Source organism: Mesoplodon densirostris, chromosome 9 (assembly GCF_025265405.1).
Source record: "Mesoplodon densirostris isolate mMesDen1 chromosome 9, mMesDen1 primary haplotype, whole genome shotgun sequence".
In the NCBI taxonomy this organism is placed as follows: Eukaryota; Metazoa; Chordata; class Mammalia; order Artiodactyla; family Ziphiidae; genus Mesoplodon; species Mesoplodon densirostris.
The window spans coordinates 66,699,542-66,717,281 of NC_082669.1; the positions used below are offsets into that span (position 1 = coordinate 66,699,542).

The following is a 17,740-nucleotide window of genomic DNA, read 5'->3' on the forward strand; positions in this document are numbered from 1 at the left end:
CCCACCTTTTACAGCAGAGTCAGTGTTTTCTGTGAGTGCACCATCTCTTTTGTTCCCTGGACAATTTCCCTTCTCTTGGTGTAGGAGAAGATTACGGGGTCTGGTGTCAATCGGATGTCGGTTTGGATTCATCTCCACGCCGCTGTGTGATCTTCAGGTGATCACAGGGGCCTCCCTCTTCTCATCTGTGGACTAGGAATGCCAGTCTCTACATAACTCATCTGTTGGGAGAACTGAAGCACACACACTGAAGGCACCTGTGAGGTGTTGCCTCCTCCTCCGCTCCTCCTGGGCTGTGCCCTCAGTGGGGTTCTGGGTAAGGGTCAGTAGGTCTGAACCTGGAGAAAACCAGAACCAGGAGCAAAGGGCTGAATGTGCAAGACATGGGTATTTGTATGAGTGTGTCTGGGTGTAGTTACCCTTCCAGTACTTTTCAAATCCAAATATAAGGAATTTGGGCAATTCACCTTCCTCTTTTATGATGCTTGTTTTGTATAGGTGCTTATATAACTAAACCTGGGAAATCAGGACATCACTGAGGTACTAGACAGCCATTCAATGCTTCACCCTCCCCCAGGGTGCGCTCTCTAACACTGGGGGCGTGAGTGGTGGAAGTTTTGTTTCCAGCCCAGGGATCAGGGCATAGTTTCAAAGCAACATGCTGTGGTGTGGGGTCCTGTGGCGTAAGGGATTTATTTATTTATTTATTTTTAAAAATAGATCTTTATTAGAGTATAATTGCTTCACAATACTGTGTTAGTTTCTGTTGCACAACAAAGTGAGTCAGTCGTATGCATACATATATCCCCATATACCCTCACTCTTGCATCTCCCTCCCACCCTCCCTATCCTACCCCTCTAGGTGGTCACAAAGCACCGAGCTGATCTCCCTGTGCTATGCGGCTGCTTCCCACTAGCTAACTGTTTTACATTCGGTAGTGTATGTATATTGATTAGTTCACATGTATGCATATCGTGGTTGGTATTCTTGAATAATATCTTAAATTTTTTTCTTTAATGTTTTTCATATTTTAGATTGTTTATAATTTTTCCAAGGGGGGAGGGAGGTTGGTTCCCTTATTAATCTGATTGAGCTGTTAGTCTATTCAGTTTTGTATTTATCTGAGCTATTTCTCTGAGTAGTTGGAGGTGTTTCTGTCTTTTCTTAAAAGCTGCTCTTATAAATTATCAGTATTATCAAAAACAAGTATTACCTCTTATCTTCCTTTTACTCCATTTTATTTTATGTTTTTAAAGTATTTGTTGCTTATTTGCACTTTAGTTAAAAGAATGTTTTTTACTAATCTTCCTTGGGAATACTCGAGTTCAAGGTTCTTTTAGTCTAAAGTAGGGTTTCTCAACCTCAGCATTATAGACATTTTGGGTGTTCTGACCTGTGTATTGTAGGATGTTTACCACCATCCCTGGACTCCTATCCGCTGGATGTCAGTGGCACCCTCCCGCTAGTCATGACAATCAAAACTGTCTCCAGACATGGCCAAATTATCTCCTGGGAAGTAAAAAACACCTCCCCTCCCAGTTGAAAACCACTGGTCTATGAAAAGTCTTTTTAATTGTTCTAATATTGTCACTGATTTTTAAATCATAATTCCTGGAAAAATATGAGGAAAAAAAGGAGAAGAAGGCAGAAAACAAACCAAATAAATGAATGGAAACTGCTTTGGTCCTGAGCATGCAACCTGATATTGTGCACATCTACATGTTAGCAGAATGTTTATAGCAGGTTACTAAGGCGCCCGACTTGTGGGTACTTACATGACTTAGGAAAACCATTGGTAATCTTTTAAGGAGAAAGACTGGCCAGTAGATTTCTTATAATACACTCTAATCAAGACAGGAAGGAATGCACCTCATCAGCACGCCATAAGAATCTTGGAAAGGTTAAAGTAATGCCATGAGGAAAACTAAAGAAAAGAAACCGGAGATTTCAAGTTTGCTCAATTTTCATTCTATACTGTGCAATCTGACCACAAGAATGTAAATTTCAGTACTTGCATTTTCTTTCTCTCCCTTTCAACAGAGATCTTTGATTTCTAATTAAAAGGGAATAATCCATATTTATTTTTTTCTGGATGAAATTGCCCCAGTATCACCAATACAAATCCCCCCATCAAAAGCCTTTTCTCCTACACTTGATCTGTATCTCAGAGAATCCAGCAGTCTAGCTGCCCTGTGTAGGAGGTTGCTAAATTGGGTTTTTAAATTATTTCTATTAAGCAAAAACTTAACACATACCAGCTGCTGAGGGATTATAAAAGCTTAGTTTTTTCAATAATTGGAAACCTTGTTTACAGGGGACTCACAATATTCTTTAAATGCCTTTGTGTTGAATATAAAAGAACTTGTGTTTATCTAGGCAATGATAATCTGACTATAAAGCAAACTCATTTAAGGCTTATGCTTCCTGTCTCTCACTATGCAGCTGTCACCCTACTGTTCTTTCAAGCTTTGCAAAATGCTGAGAATTCTTCCTTAAAATTAGAAGAATAATTTGAAAAACAAACCAGGTAGTTTGGAATACATTTAATTCTAAATCACAGGGAAATCGTTGAGAGACCCCAAATATCACAACATCTAGGCAAATTTATTCCAAGTTCTCATTTGTTAACTCACTGACAGAAGTCCAAGGAGATTTTAAGGTGTTCAGTCCTGGCAAAGAAAAGTCAAGGACAATTCAGATAATTCAGTCTGAAACCAGTCCGTAGAATTTTGCTAGCCAATGAAGCCATCAACATTGATTGGCATCTGCTCTGGAGAAGCTGGGAAGCACAGTATTGTAGTTAAAGGTATGTGTGCTGAGTCCAAAGCCACTTTCTAGATCTATGACCTCAAGCTAGTTATCTGAGGGCTTTGTGTAAAATAATCACACTCACTTCCCTCATAGGTTTGTTTGGAGGCTTAAATGAGATCAACACGTGAAACCCTAAGGACGGTTCCTGGCACAGAATAGCCACTCAGTAAATGTTAGCCTATTACCACAACTTTTTTTCCAAGCCCTACCGGTTTTTACATGCATTATCTCACCTAATCTTTGAAAGAGCCTTATTAAAATAGTACATTTTTATAACTCCAGTTTTATTGAAAATCGAGGGAAATGAGATGCAAGGAAGTTTAATAACCTATTCAGGGTCACACAACAATTGAATTGACAGCGGGGCCCTTCGTTCATGATCTTTGTCTCATTCTGCAAACATTTAATGAGTACAGTCTGCAAACATTTAATGAGTACAGGCGCCCTTTGCTCTCAGAACAATCACTCTCCGAATATTTGCTGTAACAACTTACAGAAGGTTTTAGCCAAAATCATTCTCCCAGTTAAAAACCTGCTGTCACAAGTTCTCCTATGTGTGACGGCTTCTCAAACTTTAATGTGTATATGACTCCCCTTCGAAATGCACATTCTGCATTTCTCACAAGCTCCAAGGTGATGCCCATGCTGCCAGTCCCCAGATCACACTTTGAGTAGCAGGGAAGCTAGGTGATGGAAGAGGGGCTGCTCTCATACCTCAGAGTCCTCCTGTTCTACCTCCTGTTTAAACATATTGCACATTATACCCATAACTCCCCCCACTTTCCCCTGAGGGTTTAGCTCCTCAGTATTTGTTTGGGCCAGGTACCTGGGGGCACTACCAATTCAGGCCTGATTTAGATAGTATCTTTCAAATCTTTGGCAATATTATTTCATCATTTATTTTTATTATAGAACATGCTCAGTGTAGAAGGTAATGAAATTCCTATTCTGGGGTTTCCCTGGTGGCGCAGTGGTTGAGAGTCCGCCTGCCGATGCAGGGGACACGGGTTCGTGCCCTGGTCCGGGAGGATCGCACATGCCGCGGAGCAGCTGGGCCCCTGAGCCATGGCCACTGAGCCTGCGCGTCCGGAGCCTGTGCTCCGCAACGGGAGAGGCCACAACAGTGAGAGGCCTGCGTACCGCAAAAAAATAAAAATAATAAATAAAAAATTCCTATTCTGTTCAGCTGCGGCCTGTATACAAACATACCTATTAATTACATCATGAAGTGTTGAAAAATTACATAATTGGCATTTAAATATTTTATATTATGCAGAAATTCTTATCAGATTGTTATATAATTATTTAAAAGAATTTGAGTAATATCTGGGACATTGATATTTTTGTATGCTCTAAGAATGAATTATTATTTTTTTCCATTTAAAATAATGGAATATAGGCTCTTGCTATTTGAAACTCTGCTACCCAACACATTTTTAGGAATGGATTTGATTCAGATAACAAGAGGTGCCTGCATTCACTCTGTGCCTGACATCAGGTGAAATCCTAGGAATACAATGATGATGAAGACAAAAATGGCTGCTTCGAAACACTCACAGAATAGTTAGAGAAGAACCAGCCCAGTAAAGATTTAAAATATGGTGAGATGTCAAGTTTTTCAGCAGAGATCAGTAAAAGGAGCTTTAAGAGCACAGAAAATAATGGGCCTACCTCTTCCTTCTCTACACAGGAGGGTCTCTCTGGGCACCAGTAATAGCTAATATTCATTGAATATCTCTGTACTCCAGGCACTGTTGCAACCATGTTGCATGTATTTACTAACTTAATTATTACAACTCAGTGAAGCAGGTATTTTTGTTATCATCCCCATTTTAAAGATGAGGAAACTGAGTAACAGAGAGATTAGTAACCTGCTTATGGACACACTGATCTGACCTCAAAGACAGGCAGTCTGAGTGTAGAGCCCACCCTTTCAACCATCTTGTGATCCACCTTTATTTTATTAAAAGAAAGTTCAGGATCTTAAAATAAGAACATACAAAAAACGATGGACTGTTGAGCGGTGGGTGAGTGCATTGTATGGACAGGGCTAGACAGGACTAAAACCATCTTCAGTAGTCACAGTACTGGCAATAATTATATATGAGGTGTGACTATAAAGTCATGAAATAGTTTAACATATATTACATGAGGGTGGTCACTTTCCAATCAGTCATCTTGGGAAGCTGTGCTTTTACTCCACCAATTTCCCATTGCCTAGAGTGTGCTGGGAATGCTCTTCTATAGAACCTTCAGAATAAGTCACAGTGCAAATCTTAGTATCTTAGGATCATGCCTCATTTTTGTCTCAGATGTGTTTCCAAGTCGGATCACTCACCCCATTTACTGAATTTGGCTCTGAATAACTTATACCTGTTTACCACAATAACATCCACTCTCAAATCCATTCTCAAAAAATAAATGTATGTTTCTATTTACCAGGTGATTCTGAAACTTTAGTGTATGCTTAAATATCATCCAGGGGAACTTGATTAAATAACACATTAAAGCCCCACCCTAAGTAATTCTGATTCAGTTTGTCTGAGGAAGGGATCAGGATCCTGCAGCCTTTAATGAGCATCTTGAAATTTCTGTTTTGAATGACCAGACCACACTTGGAGAAATGCAGCTGTAAGTATATCCAAGAAAAAGGGTAGGGCTCCCCTGGTGGCGCAGCGGTGGAGAGTCCGCCTGCCGACGCAGGGGACGCGGGTTCGTGCCCCGGTCCGGGAGGATCCCACGTGCCGCGGAGCGGCTGGGCCCGCGAGCCATGGCCGCTGGGCCTGCGCGTCCGGAGCCTGTGCTCCGCAGCGGGAGAGGCCACAACAGTGAGAGGCCCGCGCACCGCAAAAAAAAAAGGGTAGTAATTCTTTTTTTTTTTTTTTTTTTTTTTTTTGCGGTACGCGGGCCTCTCACTGTTGTGGCCTCTCCCGCTGCGGAGCACAGGCTCCGGACGCGCAGGCCCAGCGGCCATGGCTCGCGGGCCCAGCCGCTCCGCGGCACGTGGGATCCTCCCGGACCGGGGCACGAACCCGCGTCCCCTGCGTCGGCAGGCGGACTCTCCACCGCTGCGCCACCAGGGGAGCCCAAGGGTAGTAATTCTTAAGGCAGTTCCAAAACAGGAATTCCAAAAGTGTTCTCATCAACAGTGACATCAGTGTCATGTATTACCTACCTTGAGGGACTATTCTCCTGTACATGATGCTTACTTAGAATATGATGTTCAGTTATATTTATAAAAAGAATCAACCACCATTCTTCACAGTCACACCACACATACCAAATTCACCAGTGTCTTGGGCAGGACCCATTTCAGGTGTTTGCTCATCGATCTACTTGGTATCCTCCTTTTGCAAAAAGAGGTGTTCCTTTCAGAACCGGGTAGATCATGAAAGGATCCAGTATTGGAAGATCCAGCAATATGTATACAAATTATTAGTTTTCTGTCCTGAAAAGGGTGGGCTTCTTTCACTTCTTGGAGCTGGATCACTAAACCCCAAAAGCAGGCATTGCAGATCTGATTTCTGTTAGTCATGTCCTCAATGACCAGTTTCACCAAGCTGATGGGTTATCCTAGGATAATCACAGTGGCAGGGAAGTTCCAGAACCAACTTTCCTTCATGTTGGGATATGTTACTTTTTTTTTTTTTTTTTTTTTTTTTTGCGGTACGCCGGCCTCTCACTGCTGTGGCCTCTCCCGTTGCGGAGCACAGGCTCCAGACGCACAGGCTCAGTGGCCATGGCTCATGGGCGTAGCCACTCTGCGGCATGTGAGAACATCCCGGACCGGGGCATGAACCCGTGTCCCCTGCATCGGCAGGCGGACTCTCAACCACTGCGCCACCAGGGAAGCCCGATATATTACATTTTTGTCCCTTCCTGAATCCACATGACTACCTAAATTAGCCCTCCATTTTTTGTCAAGTTGCCTGATTTTTTTTTTTTTTTTTTTTTTTTTTTTTTTTTTTTTGCGGTATGCGGGCCTCTCACTGCTGTGGCCTCCCCCGTCGCGGAGCACAGGCTCCGGACGCGCAGGCTCCGGACGCGCAGGCTCAGCGGCCATGGCTCACGGGCCCAGCCGCTCCGCGGCATATGGGATCCTCCCAGACCGGGGCACGAACCCGTATCCCCTGCATCGGCAGGCGGACTCTCAACCACTTGCGCCACCAGGGAGGCCCAAGTTGCCTGATTTTAACAAGCATAATTCTCAATGAAAATGCAAGAACTTCTGAGCTGTCTTACTTTTTGTTTATCAATTGTCCTCTGTCTCATTCTCATACACCTGGAAATTGAAATTCAACGCTACAGCTTTAATAAAACAAAGCTGCATTTCACAGGTGGGTCCTGACTCCATCAGTGTCTAATGTGGGGCAGCACCTGGAGAGAGTCAGGCTCCTTTAAGGCAATACTCCATCACAGGGTAGAGGTTCTAGTTTCTCTCGTCAGGTCCCTTGTCCCTTGGAGCCCTGACATCAGCCGACTGTATTTTGTCTGGATCTGAGGATCCAAAATTATCTGCCTTAAAAAAAATGTGCACATTCTATGATTTTTCTGGGGTCATTTAACTTATATTAAGCTCTTGACTGGTTAAAAGCTTAGTGAGCGGTGGAAAGACTACGTTTAGATTCCTGTGAGCAAAAGTTTAGGAAAGGAAGAGGTGATTGTTGTATCTGTTTTTAATCCCAGCCATTCTCTCTCTCTTTAACATTAACGAGGAAGCTATGTTTTCTTTGAGAGCAACAGAGACAACACAGGGATGAGACGTTGAATCAGATCAGTATCAAAACAGCCTGGACAGTGGGAGCAGTGATCAGATGACTGCCCACATCCTCTGTCTTTGCTCTCTCTTACTTCCACGTTTCTTTCCTCTCTCCCTGTGTAGGGTTGCCAGATTTAGAAAAAATGAAATAAAAACAGGATGCCTAGTTAAATTTGAATTTCAGCTAAATAAAGAATAACATTCTAGTATATGTTTTGTGCAATATTTGGGACCTATTGTATGGCCCTATTCCATGTGTAGTCTCTCCCACACAATTCAGTGCTCTTGTTTTATTTTCTTGCAGTTTTCATATGCAGATTTGTTCTTCAATTGGATCAAAGGGTCCTGCAGGCAGGATCTTATTTGGTATTCCTCAACGCACCCTAGATAGTGACTTCCCTATTTGGGGGCCTATGTTAGATTTTTCAAGTGTTTCCTCTTACTGCAAGTACAGAACACCCCTGAGCTCCTTATATCTTTCCTCTCACACCTGTGAGGTCATCACTTCGCGAACAATGACAGGGCTGAGCACAGAGCTCTGAACATAAGTGTACCATATATTTTTATGAGTGACGGATGAACTGAAAGCAATTTGTTGTCTTCTTAAGAGTCAATTAAATTAACTACTTACCTGCACACCAGGAGTTAGTAGTAAGCTCCATCTACCATGCTGTCCATCTGGGAAATTAGATTAATTACCCTTCTCTTATTATAGTCTACCACCCTTTTGTTTTTTTATTAATCTCAAGGAAATATTTTCCTTTTCAACCGGTAGAGTCAATATTCAATGGAATAAGGGTTGTGAGGGAGAAGGGTTAGACTACATGGATAACCCCAAATTATAATTAAAACTGTAGTCATTTCGTTTTTACACAAAGACAGGTTAACAGTGTTCTGAGGCCCAACTGGGTAGTTAGGCTTGATTATTCGGCAGCTGCTGATTAGGGATGATTCCCCCTTACCAACTAACTGTATTTTAAATTTCTCTAAATTACCTGAGTCCTTTGGAGGCAAATAAAACTTGTCTTTCACATATTAAAAAAAAAAATTACCCTTCTCTTTTGGAAAGATAAGAGGATGGAGGAAGGGAATGGGGTTGGTAGCTACACCTAGATTTGCAAATCTGTGTTATGGCTTAGCCAAAAAGATGGAAATAAAATTGTCCTGATAAATAGGGAGTCATTTCAAAATGTGGAACATTGACTCTCAAAGAAAGGAGAGATATCTTGCATATTATATATTACCTACTTCCATCAGCGTTTCTAAAATTCTTAATTTCTTCTATGGCATGTTGGTGTTGCAGCCACATTATCTACAGTATCCTGAGAGTAAGAAAGAACTGTGAAAGCCAGTAGAACAATGTAAATGACAAAATGTTCAACTCACATTCAAAAGCTTTCCAGCATGTAGAGTAATCAGATAACAAGGTGCCTTTTTACACACTTTGTGCTTCAATTAATCATATTATTTAGATCTTCCTTCATAAATGACACACAGCAGGCTTCAAACCGTAAAGAGTGATGAATACCCTCTCTTGGTTCAGTGCTTTTCAGGTGTAAAATGCACGGAAGAGTGAACACATATTTAGAAGTATCTAGATGATTAGTTTTATGCCAGCGAGGCTTGTCCAAGGCAGGCTTGTCAAGCTGGTCCACAGAGACCCGGCTCCCCTTTTGAACCTTTTCCTCTAGTCCACACCTCCCTACTGCCCACTCAGATCCCCTGCATCCTTTGGAGAATAAAGATAGGCCGGGAAACTGCCTTCAAATCCCACCATGGTGCCCTGCTGAGAAAACTGCCCATTTGACTGTAAACAGAAATGACTGTAAATGAAATAGCTGCCCAGCTCATATTCTACCCTAGTAAACAAACATGATCTTGCTGTTATAACCATCAGTGAAATCCATAACTTCATGTAGCTCTACATGTTCTCAGTGTCCCTGGAATCAGACTAGAAGAATGAAAGCTGAACATGAGAATTCATGTTAATTTCTTACCACCTCCAACACCTTGAATGTAAGAAAACAAAGTTCATATGAAAGTAGATTATCACATATATGTGGCAGAAATCCAATGTGATAACCCCAAGGCTCAAGATGTGATTGAAAAATCTTTTCTGGAATGTTTATGCTTTTCAGTCAACTCATAAATCTTATCGTCCAAAGCTTGTACCTCTGGTGTCAAGTGAATTTTAGCCCATTCACCATTTGATGAAAAAAATAAGAATGTTAGGATATTGATTTTATCGGGAAAGAGACCAAATTAAACTTATTTTTTAATCTGGGTGCACTCCCCATTTTTATTATAAATACATAATGAAACAATTAGATGAAGATTGAAATAAATGTTTGTGTTTTATTCATGCTAAAAGTATTTGTTCTATCCTTCAGGATGAAGTCTTGTAATACTTTTATAAATTCCTTAATATTAAAATAAGCCTCACTGTGTTTCCTCCAAAAATTTTTTTATCGGGTGATTGAGTTTGGGTGGGGAGTGAGCCTAATGATTAGAGAAATATGGCAATTCTAGGTCATTTTTACTCAAGAGAGTGGAATATGTTGCTTAACTCCAGAGTTTCATAGATCTCTGATGTGGGGAATAAAAACTGGAATAAAATTATTCCCAGGACTCTAGCTCTGTTTATTGAATAGTATTTTTATCTATCTGATTTGACTTCAAATGCATTATTAACACTTTTCTTCTTTTCAATATAGGTGGAAAACAGACCAAAATATTATGGAAGAGAGTATGTATTATGCTATTCATTGTTTTAATAATGTAATAAGTAGTCACTTTCTATGTCATTTAAATATTAAATATTAAAACTTTTCCAATATGTAGTCTTCATCAAATGTCCATTGTGCAAGAGTTTAATAATAAGGATAAATGCAATCAGATCCCTTTGTACTGAATTTTCTTATAATATTCAGGTGCTTGGCTTCATGAATGTGGGAGGGAGACTATCTCCTGCTACATTCAGTTCTCTTCACAAAAGCAGCCACTGAGTGCCTGGCAAGTATTTGAAACGTAAGGCGTGAGGCGGCATTTTTCATAACTGTGGCTCTGTTAGTATTTCATTTCACTTTCTACTTCAATACTATGTAAACAGCTAGTGTGTCGAAGAATGTAAACTGAGGCTGAATTCCTTACTTTCATCTACCTCAGTAAACGCAACACTCAGGAAAGTCGTCCCATTTCCTTGCAGTCTCCTAAAAACAAAATGATGATTTCTCTTGACATGGATCTATTAGCCAAATTGCCTTAATACCATAATTATGATTTCCCCCATTTTCCTCTTTTTTTAATATATATATTTTTTAATGTGGACCATTTTTAGTCTTTATTGAATTTGTTACAATATTGCTTCTGTTTTATGTTTTGGTTTTTCGGCCACAAGGCATGTGGGATCTTAGCTCCCTGCCCAGGAATCGAACCTGCACCCCTGCATTGGAAGGCGAAGTCTTAACCACTGGACCGCCAGGGAAGTCCCCCCCTTTTTCCTCTTAATTTCATCTCTTGTTTTACTTTCTCAGAAACCTACTGCAAAGCAAATACGCATTACCATAAAAATAGCTGGCAGTCTCGGGCTGTGGCATGTGCACAGCTCACAGCAGGCAGAACCACCCAGACAGAGCAAAGGGCGGGGGCGGAGGGGGGAGGATGTCAGTCAGATGCACAATTCGATTTTCTTCCCATGACCCACCTGGAGGCATTATAAGGTTAAAGTCTCTTTCAGCTCCCAAAGCTCTCCCAGCCAATACAAAACCTTCTTCCTCTATTCCCTTACCCATCAGAGCTTCACTTCCGTGATGAATGACCCTCTTATTTGTCCCAGTTCAGCAGCCACTTCCTAGTTGCTACGGCTGCGTTTCTGAACCTTCCTACCGGGCCTTGGGAATTCAGTTGGGGGCTCTGGAATACCTGCCTGCATCACCGGCCTCCTCTCTCTTCCACCCCCATGTCCCTAACATCTAACCTGGTTGTAATAGGACTTAGTTTTCTTCAGTATACTGATTTGGATTTTGCTCATAGAGCAAAAGAAAAGAGAATTAATTTTAAAAAGAGAAAATGAAAACCTATTATATACTTCTCAAATAGAACATTTTTGTACATGAATTCCAAAAGAAACTCTATTTATTGTTTCCCTTTTTTGCATAAAAGTTTTGTTGAATAATCTTCTAGTTCTCATAGTCCAACCTCCCCTCCCCCGATCGACATAAACTATAGAGTGAAACGAGACCAAAGAAACATTTTCTTAACCATAAAAAAGGAATAGGGCTTCCCTGGTGGCGCAGTCGTTGGGAGTCCGCCTGCTGATGCAAGGGACACGGGTTCGAGACCCGGTCCGGGAAGATCCCACATGCCACGGAGCGGCTAGGCCCGTGAGCCATGGCCCCTGAGCCTGTGCGTCCGTAGCCTGTGCTCTGCGACGGGAGAGGCCACAACAGTGAGAGGCCCACGTACCGCAAAAAAAAAAAAATATATATATATATATATATATATATCATATTAGAGGGACGTTAGCTTAAAAACTTCATATTCTGTGTTTCCCTTTCTTTTTTAAAAATGAAAGTTTTTGTTGTTCCATTCAAAAAGTAAGACATGCTCTATTCAGGAAACATATATGCATATTTTTTTTCCTAGAAAGAATCACAAGAAAGTGTGTTCAATAGATACCATTAGGGAAAGGGAATTTTTATTTCTCTACTGTTTATATTTTTGTTTCTTTCATGCCTTTTAACTTTCAAATTTTGAATTTTCCCACTGTGGGTAAGTATTACTTTTGTTCTTAAAAAGTTAATCAATTAATACCCAATTAATTTGGGAAAATTAGAGCATATAGGAATCTACAAGGTGGAAAACACCATAGCCCCACCATGAAAGAGAAGCATTGTTAACTTTTTTCCCTTCATCTCTTTCTTCCCAGTCTTTGTGCAGGCTCTTTTTTTTGAAAAGTTGGGATCATAGATATATACATGATGGGTACTTTTAAATCCATGCCTAAAGGGGCTGATGAGCCACACACTGGGTCTTCAGATGCACAAGATTGTCATTTTCTTCTTTTGAACAATTGAATTTAACTTAGTTCTTGACACCTGACATCTGCTGCTGGCCATCCCTGAAACATGTCCATTCAAGGGAGTTCAAACAAAACTGCTTTCAGGTTAACTGCCTATTTGGGATATTCCTTCTCCCTTTTTTTTTTTTTTTTTTTTGCCCTTCTCCCCCCACAGAGTGACCTGGGTCAGGGGTGTCAGGTTTCTGTGCCCTTCGCTGCGTGTGCCTCTTCCTGCTGTGGTCACCCCCTGACCTGCCCTGTCAGGTTGTGTCTTGGACATCCCAGCCTCAAACCTCTTGTGGCACCAGCTTTTGTCCTTTCTGATGTGGGAAACTTTCCAACGCCCTCTGCCCTTCTATCCTCTCCACGTCCCTCCCACCTCTCTCTCTCTCTTCTCTCTCTTCTCTCTCTTCTCTCTCTCTCCCTCTCTCTCTCTCTCTCTCTCTCTCTCTCTCTCTCTCGATGGCCTGGGATCTGCAGGGCTCCCCTCAGGTCTCTGCCCAAACCATGTCCAGCCTTCTCCAGCCCCTGCTCTTGCTGCAAAGGAGGCTTCTCCACCTCCCAGCTTAGACCCACTGAACATGGATTCTGGCCAAATTTCTCCCAATCTCACTCCCAAAAGAACTGGGGACACTGGTCTTTTGGAAAGGAGGGTTGCTCTTATGTCACACAGCACATTCATCCTCACCCCGGGAAAGCGATGCTGCAAGACCTCCATACATTGACTCTCAAGATTTAAAACCAAAATTTGAGAAGCCAGAACACCCCTTTTTCCCAAGCTATCACTTGGGAAATATATCTCAAAAGCCCTAGGCTTTTGAGAGTTGATCTGAGAACTCAAGGCCAGAATGTTTGACCTCACTCCCCTAGGACTAAAGCTTCAGCTTGTAAGGTCTAGTTGTAAAGAATAGAAGGGAATTAGGACGTGAGTATTGTGATAGGTTTATTTTTTTCCAAAATGTTATCCTGGTACATGTGTCCTCTAAGAATCTTTGCATTCCTGTGGAAAAAAACAACAGCACTTCTTGTGTAGCCAGCTTCCCTCCCTCCTGTCTCCCTTCCAGGAAGGTAAAAGGGGATTCTCTGTCCAGAAAACTTCGTCTCTAATTTATTCCCCCCAATTCCCTAAGATTGGGTAATCCTAGAAAGAGGGTGGTGCTCCCTCTCCCAGGAGCCTGGGACCCCTTGGCCCTGGCCTCACGCCGACACAACCCAGCTCCCACCTTCCTCTGAAACACAGATTGATCAAATCTCTGATAACAGGGGTGAGCCACTGTCTTTGCTTTAGGGCAGCAGAGAGAGCTGGCTGGTTGTGTGTCCCTAACTCCTGTCCTGTTCTCTTCTCCCCTGGCATCGCTGTCCACTCTCTAGGTCCCAGACATCCCCTCCAGAGCAAAGCAGTTACTGGCCAAGCTTGCAATCCTACCGAATTTTCTACATGCATGTGTATTACTTTTTAAATTGCAGGGGAAAAAATAAACATTATCTTTAAAAAAGAAAAATAGGTACATTTTCCAAGCACATCCCTAAGCGATTGCTCTCAACATTTAGAGGAATGGAAGACTGTTCATTACTTCTGGCTATTCTTTCCAGAGAATGAGCCTGTAAAATGAACAACACCCCACACTGAAGTAAGCAGGGTGATAACCAGTACGTGCTCCTTTGCAATCAGGATAATACCTAGTGATGAGCAGAGTGCTAAACTGGTAAATGCTCTTTTGCTTTTCTTCATGGTTAAAAGAGGAGCCATAACCTGGCTTTTGGTTACGACTTTAATTTTCAGCTTATGATCAAAGACGATAGCAGAAAGCCAGGTGGACTGGGTGTTCTTCCTTTTGCCTTGCCTACTTGCGTACTTACTATCTGTTTGGGTGCATGCTGAGAGCCAGGTCCAAGCCATCTGGAAGTATACAGTAGTCACACCCTCTTCATTTAAATGGGGAGCTGTAGATTCCAGGTGGACCCGCCATCTTTTTTAGGCAGCTCTTTGTGGTCCATGTTGGTATGTGATCTGTTCAGAACAAAGATGGTCTTGTCTCTCCTCAGGTTTCATGGGATCATCTCCCGAGAGCAGGCAGATGAGCTTCTTGGAGGCGTGGAGGGCGCCTACATTCTCAGAGAAAGCCAGCGCCAGCCAGGGTGCTACACGTTAGCACTAAGGTGAGTCTGATTTCATCCACTGTTGCAACTGCTTTATAGGAGACTTTATTTTTTTCCCATTTTTTTTTGCGGTAAAATATACATAACATACAATGTAAATGTACCACTTTAAGCATTTTTTAGTGTACAATTCAGCGCCATTAAATACATTCTGTGTCCTGCAACCGTCTCCACTATCCATTTCCAGAACTTTTTCATCATCCCAAATATTCTGTACTCATTAAATCAATTGCTCCCCATTCCCCCCTAATTAGTTTTTATTTTCACTTCATTTACAAAGCAGCCAGCAGCATGTCAGAGGCTTATACATTTCCTGTTATCAGTTGATGGGCTCTGAGGCTCTGTTTATGCATACACAGCATTCTTTGGAGAATCATCTGCAAAGCTGGTGCTCTAGGGCTGCTTCCTTCTGCAACATCAAGCCTGCTGACTGAGACACACCTCTGCCTCCCTTCATCCTCGGCAAAATTCTTCACCTCACGTTGTGCGTGTGTGCCTGCACAGCCGTGCACTTTACCAGGGGATTCTCTCAGAGATCACGCTGACCCACTGAGCTCCCGGGGGCAGTCATAACGCTCCATGCCAGCGAGCCATCAGAGCACTTTACCACAAAATCACAGTATTAAAAATCACAATTTCAGTGCTTAAGATTGGTCTGTTTACATTTTCTGTTTTTTCCTGGTTCAGTCTCGGAAGGTTGTGCTTTTCTAAGAATTTGTCCATTTCTTCCAGGTTGTCCATTTTATTGGCATATAGTTGCTTGTAGTAATCCCTCATGATCCTTTGTATTTCTGCAGTGTCAGTTGTTACTTCTTTTTCATTTCTAATTCTATTGATTTGAGTCTTCTCCCTGTTTTTCTTGTTGAGTCTGGCTAATGGTTTATCAATTTTGTTTATCTTCTCAAAGAACCAGCTTTTAGTTTTATTGATCTTTGCTATTGTTTCCTTCATTTCTTTTTCATTTATTTCTGATCTGATCTTTATGATTTCTTTCCTTCTGCTAACTTTGGAGTTTTTTTGTTCTTCTTTCTCTCATTGCTTTAGGTGTAAGGTTAGGTTGTTTATTTGAGATGTTTCTTGTTTCTTGAGGTAGGATTGTATCCCTCTTAGAACTGCTTTTGCTGCATCCCATAGGTTTTGGGTCGTCGTGTTTTCATTGTCATTTGTTTCTAGGTATTTTTTGATTTCTTCTTCGATTTCTTCAGTGATCTCTTGGTTATTTAGTAGTGCATTGTTTAGCCTCCATGTGTTTGTATTTTTTACAGATTTTTTCCTGTAATTGATATCTAGTCTCATAGTGTTGTGGTCAGAAAAGATACTTGATACGATTTCAATTTTCTTAAATTTACTAAGGCTTGATTTGTGACCCAGTATATGGTCTATCCTGGAGAATGTTCCATGAGCACTTGAGAAGAAAGTGTATTCTGTTGTTTTTGGATGGATTGTCCTATAAATATCAATTAAGTCCATCTTGTTTAATGTATCATTTAAAGCTTGTGTTTCTTTATTTATTTTCATTTTGGATGATCTGTCCATTTGTGAAGGTGGGGTGTTAAAGTCCCCTACTATTATTGTGCTACTGTCGATTTCCCCTTTTATGGCTGTTAGTATATGCCTTATGTATTGAGGTGCTCCTACGTTGGGTGCATAAATATTTACAGTTGTTATATCTTCTTCTTGGATTGATCCCTTGATCATTGTGTAGTGTCCTTCTTTGTCTCTTGTAATAGTCTTTATTTTATTTTTTTATTATTATTATTTTTTAAAATTTATTTTATTTATTTTTGGCTGTGTCGAGTCTTTGTTGTGTGCAGGCTTTCTCTAGTTGTGGCAAGTGGGAGCTACTCTTTGTTGTGGTGCACGGGCTTCTCATTGTGGTGGCTTCTCTTGTTGCAGAGCACGGGCTCTAGGCACGCAGGCTTCAGTAGTTGTGGCATGGGGGCTCATTACTTGTGGCTCGCAGGCTCTAGAGCGCAGACTTAGTAGTTCTGGCACACGGGCTTAGTTGCTCCGAGGCATGTGGAGTCTTTCTGGACCAGGGCTTGAACCCGTGTCCCCTGCATTGGCAGGCGGATTCTTAACCACTGCGCCACCAGGGAAGCCCTAGTCTTTATTTTAAAGTCTGTTTTGTCTGATATGAGAATTGCTACTCCAGCTTTCTTTTTATTTCCATTTGCATGGAATACCTTTTTCCATCCCCTCACTCTCAGTCTGTATGTGTCCCTAGGTCTGAAGTGGGTCTCTTGTAGACAGCATATATACGGGTCTTGTTTTTGTATCCATTCAGCCAGTCTGTGTCTTTTGGTTGGAGCATTTAATCCATTTACATTTAAGGTAGTTATCAATATGTATGTTCCTATTACCATTTTCTTAATTTTTTGGGGTTTGTTATTGTAGGTCTTTTCCTCCTCTTGTGTTTCCTGCCTAGAGAAGTTCCTTTGGCATTTGTAAATTAGAACACTCCCTAACACCATACACAAAAATAAACTCAAAATGGATTAAAGACCTAAATGTAAGGCCAGACACTATAAAACTGTTAGAAGAAATCATAGGCAGAACACTCTATGACATAAATCACAGCAAGATCCTTCTTGACCCACCTCCTACAGAAATGGAAATAAAAACAAAAATAAATAAATGGGACCTAATGAAACTTAAAAGCTTTTGCACAGCAAAGGAAAACATAAAAAAAGATGAAAAGGCAACCCTCAGAATGGGAGAAAATATTTGCAAATGAAGCAACTGACAAAGGATTAATCTCCAAAATATATAAGCAGCTCCTGAAGCTCAATATCAAAAAAACAAAACAACCCAATCCAAAAATGGACAGAAGACCAAAATAGACATTTCTCCAAAGAAGATATACAGATTGCCAACAAACACATGAAAGGATATTCAACATCACTAATCATTAGAGAAATGTAAATCAAAACTACAATGAGGTATCACC

The 17,740-nt window shown here is 41.3% G+C and overlaps 1 protein-coding gene across 1 annotated transcript in view; it reads left to right on the forward strand.

Moving 5' to 3' along the window:
• Positions 1-17,740, forward strand: part of CHN2 (chimerin 2) — a 340,775-nt gene that overhangs the window by 199,567 nt on the left and 123,468 nt on the right. Inside the window, exons 4-5 of the mRNA XM_060107863.1 lie at positions 10,286-10,317; positions 14,677-14,790. Coding sequence (XP_059963846.1) covers positions 10,286-10,317; positions 14,677-14,790 — 146 coding nt within the window. The remainder of the gene's footprint in view (positions 1-10,285; positions 10,318-14,676; positions 14,791-17,740) is intronic.